A 15,503-nucleotide genomic window follows, 5' to 3' on the forward strand; every position below is an offset into this window, starting at 1 on the left:
GGGATGTACAGACTGGCTCGAATTTGATCCAGTTTGACATTGAACTGGTTTGGCTCGAAGGCTCACCCTCGAGCCGGACCAAACCTAGTTTGACTTGAGTTCGAGCTGAACCCCGCCCCCCGCCCCCTCAGGCCAGCTTGAGGCTGGTTTGGGAGTTCCAGTTTTAAAAAATTGTTTTAAATGACCTGGCCATGCAAATGGTCCATGCGCACACGTGGCAGCCTCCGAAATGGCCACCAGCACCACAGAAAGGGCCAGAACGGCACCCAAATGGGCCAAAACAGTCCTTAGAAGACCGGGGGGAGGGGGAAGCTGGCAGGAGGAAGGGAATTGCTGGAGGACCCCCCTGAGGACACCAGTAAAAAACCCCAAGGCCTCGGAGGTGGTGAGTCCACCATTTAGGAAGAGCAGAAGGTTCCAAGTTCTCTCCCTGGCTTCTCCAAGATAGGGCTGAGAAAGATTCCTGCCTGCAACCTTGGAGAAGCCGCTGCCAGTCTGTGTAGACAATAATGAGCTAGATGGACCTATGGTCTGACTCAGTATATGGCAGCTTCCTATGTTCCAGCTATCATATCTCTACAGTTTTCTGCTCTCCAGCCTAATCATACCCAGTTTCTTCTACCATTCCTCATACCACTTGGTTTCCAGACCTTGCACCATCTTGGTTGCCCTCCTCTGAACCCATTCCAGTTTACCAACATCCTTCTTAAAATGTGGGGGCCAGAATTGGACACAATATTTCAAATTAGGTTTGACCCGTGCAGAATAGATTGCAATGATTGTGGTACTTCTTGTGATCTTTTTGACACTATGAGCCTGTTCTCATGAGCAGTCAAGCCCAAGCTTAGACAGCCAAGCCTGGACTTGGCTGCCCATGAGAACCGTCGGGACTCCCATGGATCCCAGCACTGCTGCAGCACCAAACCTGTTTTTCAAGCCTGGCTTTTAGCCAGGGTTAATGGAGCGAATGCTCCATCATTTGTAACCAGTGCTGACACAGAGACGGGTGCCTAGAGTGCCTGCCCCCTGAGGGAATCCCCCAATACATTGTGGGATTCCCCTGGCCACCAGAATGCTGCACCACTCACTGCTTTGGCGATTGTGTGCGTGGTGGTGCAGCTGGGCCAGTCCAGGATCGTCTGCGGGGAAAGTAGGATTAACCCTGCCTTCCCCCTGCCCACCTGCCGCGCAATCATGTGAAAGCCTCCTATATTTCTGCCTAAGACTGCATTTGCTTTTTAAACAGTTGCATCACATTGCTGTCTTGTCTTCAACTTGTTGTCCACTAAGACACCCAAGTACCTTCCACATGTCAGGTATTCCCCGTCCAGTATTGTGCATTTGACTTTTCCTTCTCAAATGCAAGACTTGACATTTGTCTATCCTGAACTTCATCTTGTCGATTTTTGCCCAACTAAAAGCCTGTCCAGATCTGCTTGAATCTTGATTCTGTCTTCTAAGGAGTTAGCTATCCCCCCAACTTCATGTCACTGGCGAATTTGATAAGTATCCCTTCTATTCGCTCCTCCAAGTCATTTATAAAAGTGGGGAACAGCACAGGGTTCAAGGCCCTGTGGTACTCCACTCAGTACTTCCCTCCAGGATGACATGGAGCCAATGAGTACTCAGTGGGTATGGTTGTTCAACTAGCTGTGAATCAATCTACCTAACATTAGCATCTATTTCAGAACATCTAAGACCTCATTTAGTGTCACTCGAACAAGACATCATTCCAACAAGGTTATTAATAGCACTTACATTTACATTTATCACTTACATTTATATACCGCTCTATAGCTGGAAGCTCTCTAAGCGGTTTACAATGATTTAGCTAGCATATTGCCCCCCAACATTCTGGGTACTCATTTTACCGACCTCGGAAGGATGGAAGGCTGAGTCAACCTTGAGCCCCTGGTCAGGATCGAACTTGTAACCTTCTGGTTACAGGGCGGCAGTTTTACCACTGTGCCACCAGGGTAAAACCACTATTACCACTATTAACTATTTCTTCCAAACACTGCAGATACCTACATGTTTGGAGCTACAATTTCAGAATAGTTTTTTGCATCAAGATGAGTTCAAAATTACTGTTTTTGCAGTTTTTGAAGGCTGGATGATATTCTGCTGGGTGGAAGGATTGTGGCTTAACTAATTACAAAGGCTACTTTTTGGAGAGTTGCAATGGCAGTAGGCGCCAGGAATCAAATTTACACAAAGGCAGAGCCACTATCATCAGAATTGGCTGGCTGGGGTGGAAGACTTTTGTAATCAATCATCTACATAGAGGATTGTAGATTTCTACACAGACTCCACTAGTAGATTTCTGGTTACATGATCAAATTCTTCGGGCTAATTCTGTGGCACATAGACTAAGAAACTGAAGCGCATAGACTTGTGGTAAGACCAATACAAAAATAACACAACTCTGTATTCTAAATGAGTGTAATACGAAATACTACATGAGGCTATTCACACGATAGGAGAAATTCGGGCTAGTGGAGGCTAGCCTGATTTTCTCCCATCGTGAGAACCACTGGGCTCGGCTGTGAGCCCGGTGGTTGTTAAGCGGGTCACCCGCTAAACTACCCCTGCCCTTAAACCAGGTTTGCAGAGTGAGCGCTCTGCAAACCCGTTTTTTAAAATTGTGTGTTGAGGCTCCACGCCTTGGCAACTAATGAGTAGACCCCGCTAGGGAGGCTTAAAAGCAGCCTCCTGGCTCAGGGGTCTCTCCAGCATGCCCTGAGTGCTCATGCAGGGCATGCTGGAGCTTCCAGGGGCCGTGCGGCCCCCGAACTCCCAAGACCCCGCCGGCTCCGTGACGGAGCCGGCAGTTGTGCGGGCGGCCGCTGCAGCCGCCTGGAGCAGACTGACTGCTCGTGTGCGGGAGAGCGGGCTAAGCTTGCTCTCCCCACTAACCCTCTTGAGGCGGCTCCCACTGATTGTGGGAACCACCTCAATGTATTCGAAAAGGGAAGAGAGTTGGTCTTGTGGTAGCAAGCATTACTTGTCCTCTTAGCTGAGCAGGGTCCACCCTGGTTGCATATGAATGGGAGACTAGAAGCGTGAGCACTGACAGATATTCCCCTTAGGGGATGAAGCCGCTCTGGGAAAAGCATCTAGGTTCCAAGTTCTTTCCCTGGCATCTCCAAGATAGGGCTGAGAGAGATTCCTGTCTGCAACTTTGGAGGAGATGCTGCCGGTCTGTGTAGACAATACTGAGTGAGATGGACTCAGTATATGGCAGCTTCCTATGTAAACCTGTGATGCTGTTGAGGCAGCACAGCATCATCTGGCTCACATTGTTGTATCAACTTGCCAACAAAGATAATGTCGGTGATACTTTACATAGTAAATTAAAATATACTATGTCCACACCATTCCCACGATCTACCTAACTAGTAACTTTGTCCGGGGGGGGCGGGGGGGGGAGGAAAAAGGAGATGAGATTAGTCTGACATGACTTGTTTTTGACAAATCCATGCTAGCTCCTACTAATCACTTGATACACATATTTTCCCATCTTTAATACTGATATTAAAAACTGGCTTCCCTCTGTGGCAATAAAGGCTTCTGTAGATTCTCAGTTAATGCCCTATTCTCAGATTCTCAGTTAATGCCCTATTTTTCTAAGATCACATTTTTAAAAGGTAATTTGGTACCCCTGCCAAATGCGGTGAGGCAAGTAGCCACTAAGGAGATGTCCTTTTCAGTGGTGACGCTCCATTTATAGGATAACTTTCCCCGTGAGGCTCACCTAGCATCATGCCTTATTCTTTAAGATGCCTTGCTATTTACCTAGACCTTTTAGAATAGGTTTAAAAAAATGTTTTAAAAATATTTTTGACTTTTTTTGGTAATCTCCTGTTTTGTATGTGTTAATTGTATGTTTTACTCAATTGTTGTCACAAAGTAATTGTTACTTTTTGAGCCACCTAGAGAAAGATTTGTTATGGGGCAGCCAACAAATAAAGATCTTCGTCTCCTTCTTCTTCTTCTTCGTCATCTTGTTCTTTGTCTTCTCCATCGTCTTCTTCATCGTCTTCTTCTTTAAATAACTTCACAAATAGATCCAGTTTCAGTTTACACCTGGTAATCTAATATATAGCATCTAGCCCTTTCTTCCAAAAATTAATAGATAAGAGGACATTTCCGCTTTATATGCCTGAAGTTGGCCTCTGATGCCATCTCTTTCTCTTTAGTAACTCTTACATAGCTAGACAACATCAATCTTACAGTTGTGTCTCCTAGAAGATACTCTGAAAAGTAAAACATTTGTTTTGTCAACCCACAGTATATTGTCTTATGGAATATTAGTTCTCAATCCCATTTTTCTATTCCATTTTTAATATGTTAGCAAAAAGGACATTGAGTACTTGTTTGCAAACATATATGGGACATACTGTATTTCCATGCCAGCTATTTCTTTTAGTAATTTCTGTAACTCATTCCATCAGTCATTCCATAACTCATTCCAATATTCTTGGGCTATAGTTCTACTCTTCGGTTCTCATTCCCAATATTTTTCAGTATTCCTTTTTACACATTTTATGTATCGTCCAAGCGCATGGGGGGCATTCAGAAAAGCTGGCAATTATGTAATCGATGGGTCCCATAACTCCCACCCTTCCCAGATGCTCATGAATGTGCGGGAGCATTAAGGACTCACAGGAGGTGGCGCTGCCTTGTTAAACCCCACACTATGTTAGGCAGGGGGAACATTTAGGAGAACTCCACAGACGCATCTGTGAGGGTTTAGGCTCTACAATACACTTGAGATGCAACTGGAGAAGCTGTGAGGCTTTCGGTTCCCATGCCCGTCACATTGTAAATGAAGTTCCACTGTGCCCCCACCGCTGCATCTCCAGTAAGTAATGTGAAGTGGTAGTCTGGGGGGAAAGGGTTCCAACCACAGGAACGTCTGAGGCCTCCAGGCCCTGGCATGTGTGTAGCAATATTTAAATAATTTGGAGTCTGGGTTGGTTTTTGGTTTTTTTTCTAATGGCCATACTAGGACATCTGCCAATTCAATCTAAGAAATCTGGATTGATTCCAGTCCAGGAGCTTGTCCATCTCCAGCCTTTTTCATCTCTGTAGTAGGATTATATTTCCAGCTAGGTGAACCTGCACAGAGCATCTGTGTGGCAGTACACTCCCCCCACCTTCTGCCCACCTCCCCCGCCCCTTCTGCCCCAGTCTCCTCTCCCCCCACAGCCCTTTGCCCCAGTCTCCTCTCCCCCTCGCTGCCCTCTGCCCCAGTCTCCTCCCCCTGCTGCCTTCTGCCCCAGTCTCCTCTTCCCCCCCCCCACGTTCTGCCCCAGTCTCCTCTCCCTGCTGCCGCCTTCTGCCAGGCACCCCATTTCCCACCGCTGCAAAGCAGGCGAACTTCACGGCGGAGCCACTTGCCTTTTTGCAGTCCCTCAGTCTTTGTTTTTGCAGCCCCTCATGTCATCTCTACCAGCCCCAGCCGTCCCCTCCCAGCTGCCCCCACCCACCGAATTTCCTCCCGTTCCTTGAGGACGCTCCTTGAGACCAGGTGTCCGTTGTCTCTGCGCCCTCAGGCACGCTCCTGGGGTCTGTTTACCTAACAGGGGTCCAGTTCCTCCTTTCTCCTTTCCCCTATCTCTGCCGATGCCTTGCTAACCTCTCTCTCCCGCCTGCGTCCCTCGCTGCCATTCGCCATCCAGACGCATCCCCACATCCCCACGCAGTTCTCAACACAGTTGGCCGTATGAGAATTAAATATATAGATTACTTGAGGCTTTATGAACATTCTCAAGGCACTTATATGTAACATTCTCAAGGCACTTATATGATTTCCAGGCTGTTCAGTGATGTGGTTGCCTAACTTCCAGCATATTTACAGTTGAAAGTTCCTAAGGGTGGTCAAATTAAGAGCAAAATGAAATAAGGCTCTATATCTATACTCTCATTTTTCTGCTTCTAGTTCTTTCTTGTCTTCCCGACGGCGGCCCAGGGGCGTAGCTAGGGGAGAGGGGGCCCGTGTTCATCCCTCTCTCTGGCGGCCTCCCCAGAATGAGGGAGATAATGAAGAAAATAGGGAGGGATGGAGCTGGAGGGTTCTCAGGAGCTGGAGGCCCATGTTCTTTGAACCCTTTTGCTCAATTATAGCTACGCCCCTGCTTCCCACCCAGCTACAGTACCGACACACTGCAAAGCTCTCCCATAAGCCTTTGCCCTTGATTCAACACATCTTCACTTCCCAACACAGCAACCATCACAACTTGAAAACTATTGTATCCCAAACCACAACAAACTCAAAATACATATTGCAGCCACATTCACAGACTTGGAGGATTTGTTCTAGATAAATGCCGAGTTGTCATTGAGTTCTGAATACCCAGGGAATTAGTAATTACCATTTGTGGCTGTATGTTGCAAACCCCCTGCTGGGATTTATTTGTAGATTTGCCTTTGGGTCCCAACACAGTTCATTAAATGATATTAGTGTGACATTAATTCAGAGTTGTCTACAGCCTTGCCACACATGTTGCTCTGCGGAAGTAGAGTACTTGGGATGGAGAATAACTAAAGACAAAGAGAAGACCCATATCCAGAAACTCAACTTATTTTTCTTTCTTCTTTCATATTCATTTTATCTCTTGCTGACATGCTTCTAGGGATGTCACCTTTTTCTGGCAGGATACCTGTGCCTTTAAAAGCTGCACACCAGGCAGAAATAGGACAGCTATGGCTTTTTTCATAGTATGGGGGATGAAGTGTTGGGAATTCTCTCTGGTAAGAGAATCCCTTTTTCATTATAGCAGAGTGCACAGGGGCACAACACAGCGGAATTTAGTAGGCATGCGTATATGCTGAGAGTAAAGTAACTTGGAGCCAGTTCATAGTTTCAAATCAATATATATGGCATTTATTAGAGAACTCCATTCTGGATAGGAAAGTGAGGAGTTAGGATCTCTAATCTAGCTAGCTAGCTGCAGATGGATTCTGCAGATGGATTCTGCACCTCTGCACACACATGGTGCAGGGAGAAGAGCTTGCATGTTGCAAGGTAGAAGGAACAGGAAGAGAAGAGAGAAAGGAAGGAGGAAGTGTCCCTGAGATTAGCAATCTACATATCAAAGGGATAGTGTCAGAGCAGCAGAGAAGGGGTGACCAATGTCTTGACCCTCTAGCCCTCTGACTCACTAGTCTGTCCTCCACTGTCACTGAGACAAGAGACAGCGCAAAGTCCTTAACTTCCAACATGAAATGCTGAGAAAAATGGCACCTTACATTTCTGACACTCATGTAGTATTCAAAGGCACAAGAAGGACCATAGCTCAGTGGCAGAATGTCTATTTTCTGCAGAGCATGCAGGAAGTCCCATGTTCAATCTCTGACACTCCAGATAGGTCTGAGAAAAACACCTGAAACCTTGGAGAGCCACTGCTAGTCACTGTAGACAATACTGAGCTAGATAGTCCAATGGTCTGATCTGGTATAAGGCAGCTTCCTATGTTCTTTTGAGCACTGCCAGGAAAAAAGAAGCATCTCTAAGAGCCACCCTACAACAGGACATTATGGAGCTGCCATTCACATATTTGCCCGATGTACATATAAATAGGGTAGAGGGCTTTAGGTCCAAACAAGGCAATATGCCTCTTGTGTGATTGGGATTTCCATGCTTCATTTTCCCAATGTAAATAGCACATATGGGGGGACCCAAACAGAATTTATTTATTTATCTATCTATCTATCTATCTATCTATCTATCTATCTATCTATCTATCTATCTATCTATCTATTTATTTAACATATTTAAGAATGAGGCTATAGTGGGAGATGAGGGCTTTAACACTTTGCCCCAGCCATGGGTATCTGCAGGACTTTCTCTGGGGTATGTGTGGAATAACCCAATTAAATTCAATGGGATTGGCTAAATCTTTAAGAGAATGTCTTCTTCATTATGAGACCCATTGCCCATTGCGATCATCTGGAGGGGTTTGTCTCCAGTTGCCACTGGCTCGTCTAGTGGCCACACGGGGACAGGCCTTCTCTGTTGCTGCCCCAAGACCATGAAATGCACTTCCTACTGAAATATGAGCCTCCCCATCTCTGACATTTTAAAAAAGCACTTGAAGACTCAGCTCTTTTTAATCTGACTCCAGTTTTACATTGTTTTAAGGTTTTTGTTTTCTCTGTTTTAACTGGTTCTATGTTGCTTTAAACCACCCAGAGATGAAAGTTTGGGGCAGTGTACATATCTGATAGATAGATAGATAGATAGATAGATAGATAGATAGATAGATAGATAGATAGATAGATAGATCTGGGGAAGGGGTGACTGCTACCCCTTGCCCCACCCTACCCCAGACACCCATATTGCCCTCACTATGGTCCCAAAGAGATTGGACTCTCTGTGGCTGCTATTTGCTCCCGCAAAAATCTCCTGAGTCAAAGACCAGTCAGAGGAGGCCGCTTCAGATTGGACCATGATGGCAGCAAAGGGTTGAAGCCCTCTTTTCCACTGCATATGAAGCAAAGTGTGCCGTTGAGTTGTTGTCAACTCCTGGCGACCACAGAGCCCTGTAGTTTTCTTTGGTAGAATACAGGAGGGGTTTACCATTGCCATCTCCCAGCAGTATAAGATGATGTCTTTCAACATCTTCCTATATTGCTGCTGCCTGATATAGCTGTTTCCCATAGTCTGGGGAACATACCAGCAGGGATTCGAACTGGCAACCTCTGACTTGCTAGTCAAGTCATTTCCTCGCTGCACCATTAGGTGGCTCCCTGCTGCATATAATCAATTTTATTCTTAATTTAATAATAAAAAGAGCACGTGGGAGAGAGAGACTGAATAATCCCCCTCCCATGTGCTATCTCAGATTAGAATGGTCTGCCCCAGATATTGATGGATCCTCTTGGTTTCCAGAATAGTATGACAGATCCATCCATTGACTTTAATGGCTGCTCTTACCAAAGGTGGCCTGATCCAGCTTTGGAAGAAGAGGTTGCCATTGTCAGAGTTTTCAGAGCAATCTTGAGATACGGCATGGAGCAGGGGTGTAGCTAGGGGAGAGGGTACCCATGTTCGTCCCTCTCCCAGGCGGCCCCTCAGAGTGAGAGAGATAATGAAGAAAATAGGGAGGGAAGGAACTGGTGGGCCCTCAGGAGCTTGGGGCCACCGGGTTATTTGAACCCATCCACTAAATTATAGCTACACCCCTGGCATGGAGTAGTGGCCATGTTGCTCAAAGCAAGCCCTAAATGACTCAGCTTTTCTCCTTGGACATCCGTTTTTCATTTTGGAACTCATCTTGTAGGGAAACAGGCCTCTAAGCGAACTCCATTGTCAAAAAATCAGCATTCACATTTTTGTGGTGACACCAACTGAAAAGAGCTTGCCTTCGTGAAGAGTCTTTATAATTATGTCTAATATTTTACTTTTAATTATCTTCTAAAGCCATATGTTCTCTGCAGGCTTCTTTATGAGGCCATAATAAGAGATCTACTGGAGTACCCACATCACTGCCTCCTCATCATAGGAAAGTTCACAGCTTTTTGGTAATACCGCTATTTAATCAGGTTCCCCTTCCTTTACTTTCTGTGCATAGACTCCAGATTGAGTCAGTCTGATCAGAGTTTAAACAGGCAACCATTTTCTACAATTGCAAGAATCAGTCTCCTAGAAACTGCTATGGAGCGGTGTCAGGTGTTTCAAAATTACTTTCTTGCAAACAGGGAGGGAGGGAGAATTATAGAGCTGGGAAGCCAAGGCACTTAGACACACGTGGCTGTATCTCAATCCAGGTTACTTTGCAGCATCACGGAAATGATCAATTCACATGCAGGCACACAGCTGAGCTCCTCCTTTTTCTCTGCCATCTCCTCTGAAAGCTGGCTCTGCAGGAGAGGGAAATTCCTTTGCTTAAACATTAAAACCCAACCTCAAGAGGGCTGGACCAAAAAAAAAAAAAAAGAAAAAGAAAAAGAAAAAAAGAAAAGAAAGAAAGATGAAAAGCTCCCCAAGGCAAGCATACTCCTCCTCCTTTTCAAGCTAGTTTCCATTTAAATGTCTGCAAACACGGCCTCCCGCAGCCGTTTGCTCTGTGGCTGGTGGGAGGTCTCTGCTTTTCAGGGAGAGGATATTTCAGCAACTAGACACCAGTCAGCTGAAGAGAATCCACTTTCTGGGCTTTCTCCATTGACTGTATTTGTGTTTCTAGCCGGGAAAATACCTCTTACCTAGTAGCCTAATAAAAACAACAGGCTTAGTCAGCATTAGTGGTTGTAGGTGACATTGGGAGGAATACCTGAAAGGGGAAAAAGGGGGAGAGGCCAGGTTGTGGTCACTAGCCTGACACGCATCGCCTTTAGAAGTTGCAGTAGCTGTGAAGAACTGGGTCACTGACAGTGTTCCTACCAGGATGTTATTGTAAAGCCTCTGAACAACGCTTGAGGAGAGCGCGCTGTTGAGGATGAGGAAGTTAGAGGATGACCTGGAAGGTTCCTCTGCATGGACCTGGTGACAAAATTCCCCAATGTCTGCTGTGCTGCTGGTTTGGGTTGTGCTCCTGCACTTGGGAATTGACCAGTCCTTGGCCAGAGGAGGCAAGTCATGGGAACACTGCACAGGTAAGAGCTTGGGGTGATTGACATGCTTCTTTAGAGGTCTTTGTGAAGGGGAGTAGCTCTCCATACCACATCCTCTAATATGCAGCTCCTCACACAAGTCTGCCTTCTAAGCTGGATTGTATGGTATGAAACCTGCAGGTGTAGTAAGCTGTACCAGTATATTTACTTTGAACTCCCCCCCTTTTTATTATTATTATTATTATTATTATTATTTTACATTTATATCCCGCTCTTCCTCCAAGGAGCCCAGAGCGGTGTACTACATACTTGAGTTTCTCTTTTACAACAACCCTGTGAAGTAGGTTAGGCTGAGAGAGAAGTGAGTGGCCCAGAGTCACCCAGCAAGTATCATGGCTGAATGGGGATTTGAACTCGGGTCTCCCCGGTCCTAGTCCAGCACTCTAACCACTGCACCATGCTGGCTCACTTGTATGTTGTATGGCTCACTGTGTATGCTGGCTCACTGTGTATCAATACTATGTAGTATTGCACAAATTGGTAAGGGGGGGCATCTCTAAAGTCATCTGCAATGTTTTGAGCAAGGCTGGGCCTCTTCACCAGTTATACATTTTAAAGGAAAAACAAAAACACAGTGCGTTCTGTGGTTATGTATCCTGCTTTGGTGTTGTGTAACCTGGCTGCTCTGAAGGCAAAGAACCTGGCAGTGGAGTGATTCACTTGCTCAGTGAGTCAGTTTTGCTAGCTCAGCAGAGCTGAAAAATATTTAAACAAATCATTCAACTGCCTCGGATTTTTCTGTGTCAAGTTTCATTCACGCTGCATGGAACTCCTGTATGGAAGAAAATTGGTTAGCAAAACAACAGCAATTGTATTGGCTAAGCTGGAGGTGAGTTTGCAAAATGCTCTTGGCTGAGTATAAATTTACATTCAGTTTTGTCCCGTTACCTGAGTGTGGGTATGAAAGAGTTATGGCAATGAGCCTTCAGAGAACAATGTTTTCCCCCATCCCTTGGTACATTTCAACTGACTGAAGCAAAACTGACTTAACTGTATGGAAATGACATCTGATGGAAACATCTCTCAGCATTCAGAAAAGAGAAAAGTTTGATTTCCCTCTCGCTTCAGTGCCTTTTTCTCCAAATAGCCAAGATATTGTAAAAACAAATAAAATTTTAAAAAGCAAATAGCCATGTTTCCAAATTTGTGTCCCTGTGGGAAGCAAATATTTGTGGGGAAATATCCTTCTTTAATCCTATTGTTTTCAGTGGCATCAAATTTGGTTTGAGTTCTCTGAATATTTGGCTGCTGGATAATAGCCACAGAGGGATATGCTGCGTCAACCAAAATCCTTTGGAAGCATCTTTTTGATTCAGAAGATCTTGTAGTTGTCAGCCTGCCCTGATGAAATCACTAAATGAAACTCACTCTTGGCACCTGTTTCAGGTTTGCCGTTTCTTTCCATTGTTGGAGTTTTCTGGCTGCTTTTGTTACTTTTTTTTTTTAGTGGGGCGCAGTCACAGCCACTGCACTAAAGAAGTGCAGCTTCACTTGTTACAGAATTTCTGCACCAAAGGCACTTCTGTGTAGGACTTAACGTGTGATCTGCATGGGGATAATCATGTATAATTCTATACATTTTTTGCAGTGAACATGTGGGGAATATATGCTGGGCTGTTGGCAGTCAGGCTTTACAATACTTGTTCATGAAGCACAAAAACCTGCATGTGCAATCATTCCACATTACTATCTTATAGGCAAGATTCACATTAACTCCTACAATAAAGTGCCTTCTGTAGCTATATTGTAACATGTAAATCCACTCTGACTTCAAGCCTTGTTTCAAATGCTCACTCACGTTTTCTTGGGGCTTTTGTTCCCACTAAAACCAAAAACAGCAGAACAATTGCTGCTCTCTTTGTAGGTGTTTGCATGATTGCAGAAAGTAAATTATTTTGCAGACCAGGTAGGAGGACTGTGTTCTAGATGGCTTATATTAATTTCTTCATTGCTAATGCAAACTCATTCTGGGGGTCTGGGTGGGTGTGGAATAGTTAGGTAAGCTAACTGTACAGTTTTTCAACAACTCTGTGCATTTAACCTGAACCTTGCTTGTGAACGAAATAGCTGCAGGGTGGAAGTAAACAAAGAGTCTGAATGAAGGAATATTTTGATATATATAATAGATATGAATGCAAAACTGGAATTATAAAGATTAACTCTAACATCTTCATTTAACATGACTGTATATAGGACATAGGTTTATTGGTAGAGATAATCACATCTGAACATAAATCTAAAAATGTCCAGTTTCTCTTGGCACGTGTGAATGCTGTGATTGGGAAGAATAGCTGACATCCTCATGAAAGCTGCGTGTGTGCTTCTAACAACACAACAGTGTGCATGTAGCGCTAGTCCCTGCGCTTCTGCAGCATGAGTGCTTGCGCACAAGAGCTCAACTATATTTCAGCACTCTGTTACAGTGGAAATGTGTCCCCGAGGGCCCGGGATGTGTTTCTGTTGTAATGGAGAATAGTTGCACTGTTGCATAAGGGTGCCCACCCTTCAGAACTGTAGTGCGCTGTTGTTAGAAGCATGCAGGCAGCATTAGTCAGGACATCTGGCAACACGTTCTGGACTGTCCGAGGGCAAATTGCAACGAGCTCAATGGGCAGTCAGTGCTCAGTCACATGCCCAAATCTATTCTGATACATTTTCTCTTCTGAATTTCTCTTGAGTTTTGGTTAGTTTTATGTCTGCCTGAGCATATCCAGGGGAGCCCAAGATTTACAACTGGCCCATAATGTGTATAATTAACAAACAACAATTGTAAAAATACATTTTAATGTCCTCACATATTTTACCTTCACCTTTAGAAAAGCATAGCACAGTTCATATAATTGGTAATCTTGCTACTGCTTAATAAAGGTCTTATTTTTACTGTTGTGGAAGGGAAGGCTCATTCTCTGGTTTTGAGCTGGGAGTCAAAACTGCACTCTAGTAAGGAATGATACTAATTATGAACACATGGAACTGCCATTGGTCCATCTAGCTCAGTTTTGCTAATGCTGACTGTTAGCAACTCTCCAGGATTTCAGGCAGGAATTGAACCAGCCTTACCTGGAGATGGCTGGGATTGAACCAGAGACCTTTGGCATGAAAAGCATATATTCTACCACTGAGCAACAGCTCCTTATCTATACCATGGGTAGAATTGTTCTGACTATGGAACACTTCTGAACTGACATTCCAAAGAAACAGTGCAGTGAAATTTTTGATTGAACAGAATGCGTGTCTGTTAAAGTAATTTAATTCTGCTAAGTGCTTTTCGTCTTTGAAGCTAAGAGAAGGTGACCAACACCCTGACTAATGCAGCATTTGTGCAATGAAAGGATGTCCAGCCTCAACTGTAGCATCTCTGTTTCAGAAGTACAGACGTTTGCACAGGGATGTGTGTGCGTGATTTTTCTCCAATCTCCCCACTCTCTGGATGTGCTCTTTACAACTCAGAAATACATCACTGAAGGTCACTCAGCCCTCAGGGACATATTTCTGGGTTGCAAAGAGCACTTCTTGGATGAAGGGCAATCAGAGAAAATCCCACCCCACCACAAGTATCCTTACTTCTGAAGCAGGGACTCTACTGTTGTGGCCTGGCATCCTTTCGCTGCATGGATGCAGCACTAGGAGTTTGACTGGCTTTTTAAACAGAAATGGCAGCATTACATCGCAGTGATTATGTCTATCCTATCTGTGATTCTGGACAGGTTTTGCCTTGATTATTTCTGTTTAGATCCACATTGGGCATCCACAAACCCATGCTTAAAGAATGTTTGAAAACTGCAGCTGGTACAGAAAGCTGCGAAGTTTTGTTAGGGGACTGTTCCTTGAGCATTTTCCTCCAATATTATTTGATCTGTATTAGCTCCTTGTTTGTTTCTGGGCCCAAGTCAAAATCTGATTATCACATTTTCAGTCCTAAATTGTTTGGGTTGGGAGTACCTAAAGAACTGTTTACTCCTGCATGATGCTGCCCTCCTATTGAGCTTCTTAAAGGTGAGCTCTGCATCCCACTATTGTCCTCAGATTAGATTGGTGGGCACATGTGATGGGATCTTCTTAGTAATGGTGCTTATGCTTTGGAATTCCCTCCTTTGGGAAGCCCATCTGACCCCCTCTCCCTTTTTACCTTTAGATGGCTTGTAAAGACCATTTTGTTAGGGTGGACTTTTTATGACATGTGATGATATTTGACCCCTAATTATTGTACTGAGTGAATTCCTGGTACCAATATTTTAAATTAATACTGTTTTGTAAATTTTGAGATAAGTTGATTTTATTATATTCTGTTTTTAATCAATTGGAGATGCTATGAGTGATTTATGATTGAAAGGTGTTATAAAAATGTTAATATACATACATTAAATAATATGTGAACTTTGTTTAAATGTAACTGACCAAAGAAAAACAGACCAGTGTAACTGCTCTGCTAAGCATACCTTAGAAAAATGCTGAAATGTTCTCTAAATTGCCTTAAGCATGTAAGGATCTGCATACCTTAAATTATTAATTGGGAATATGCACAGTTATGCAGTACTGGAAACACTAATGCTTATTTCCCATCTTTTTTTTTAAAATGTGAAACTGAATTATGTTAATTATTGGAGCTAAATGAACACATTTGTTTAAAATCAAGAAAGGGGGGGCACACCATAGTCTTATTTTTTTTAATAAGAGAAGAAATTTATCTTTACTGGATTCCTGAGACATGCATCTATGTTCATTTTTACAATATGGAGAACTGAAGCAGGGAAATCCTCTCTCCTGCTAGAGATGTGCACGAAACGAGGTCCAGGCACTGGATTGGTGCTGCGGGGAGGGGAGCTGTGAGCAGGATCTTTGAAAAAGACGAGATTGCCATCACCTTATGAAGTTTCCTGCTGTGG

At 44.2% G+C, this 15,503-nt stretch overlaps 1 protein-coding gene across 3 annotated transcripts in view; it reads left to right on the forward strand.

The window, feature by feature from the left end:
* The first annotated feature begins 9,722 nt into the window (after positions 1-9,722).
* TSPEAR (thrombospondin type laminin G domain and EAR repeats) overlaps positions 9,723-15,503 on the forward strand; it is a 70,551-nt gene continuing 64,770 nt past the window's right edge. Inside the window, exon 1 of one of the 3 annotated variants that reach the window (XM_053312723.1) lies at positions 9,723-10,599. In XM_053312723.1, coding sequence (XP_053168698.1) covers positions 10,506-10,599 — 94 coding nt within the window. In that variant the 5' untranslated portion in view covers positions 9,723-10,505. The remainder of the gene's footprint in view (positions 10,600-15,503) is intronic. The other 2 variants (XM_053312720.1, XM_053312722.1) reach the window with 2 other exon arrangements.

Source organism: Hemicordylus capensis, chromosome 3 (assembly GCF_027244095.1).
Source record: "Hemicordylus capensis ecotype Gifberg chromosome 3, rHemCap1.1.pri, whole genome shotgun sequence".
Lineage (NCBI taxonomy): Eukaryota > Metazoa > Chordata > Lepidosauria > Squamata > Cordylidae > Hemicordylus > Hemicordylus capensis.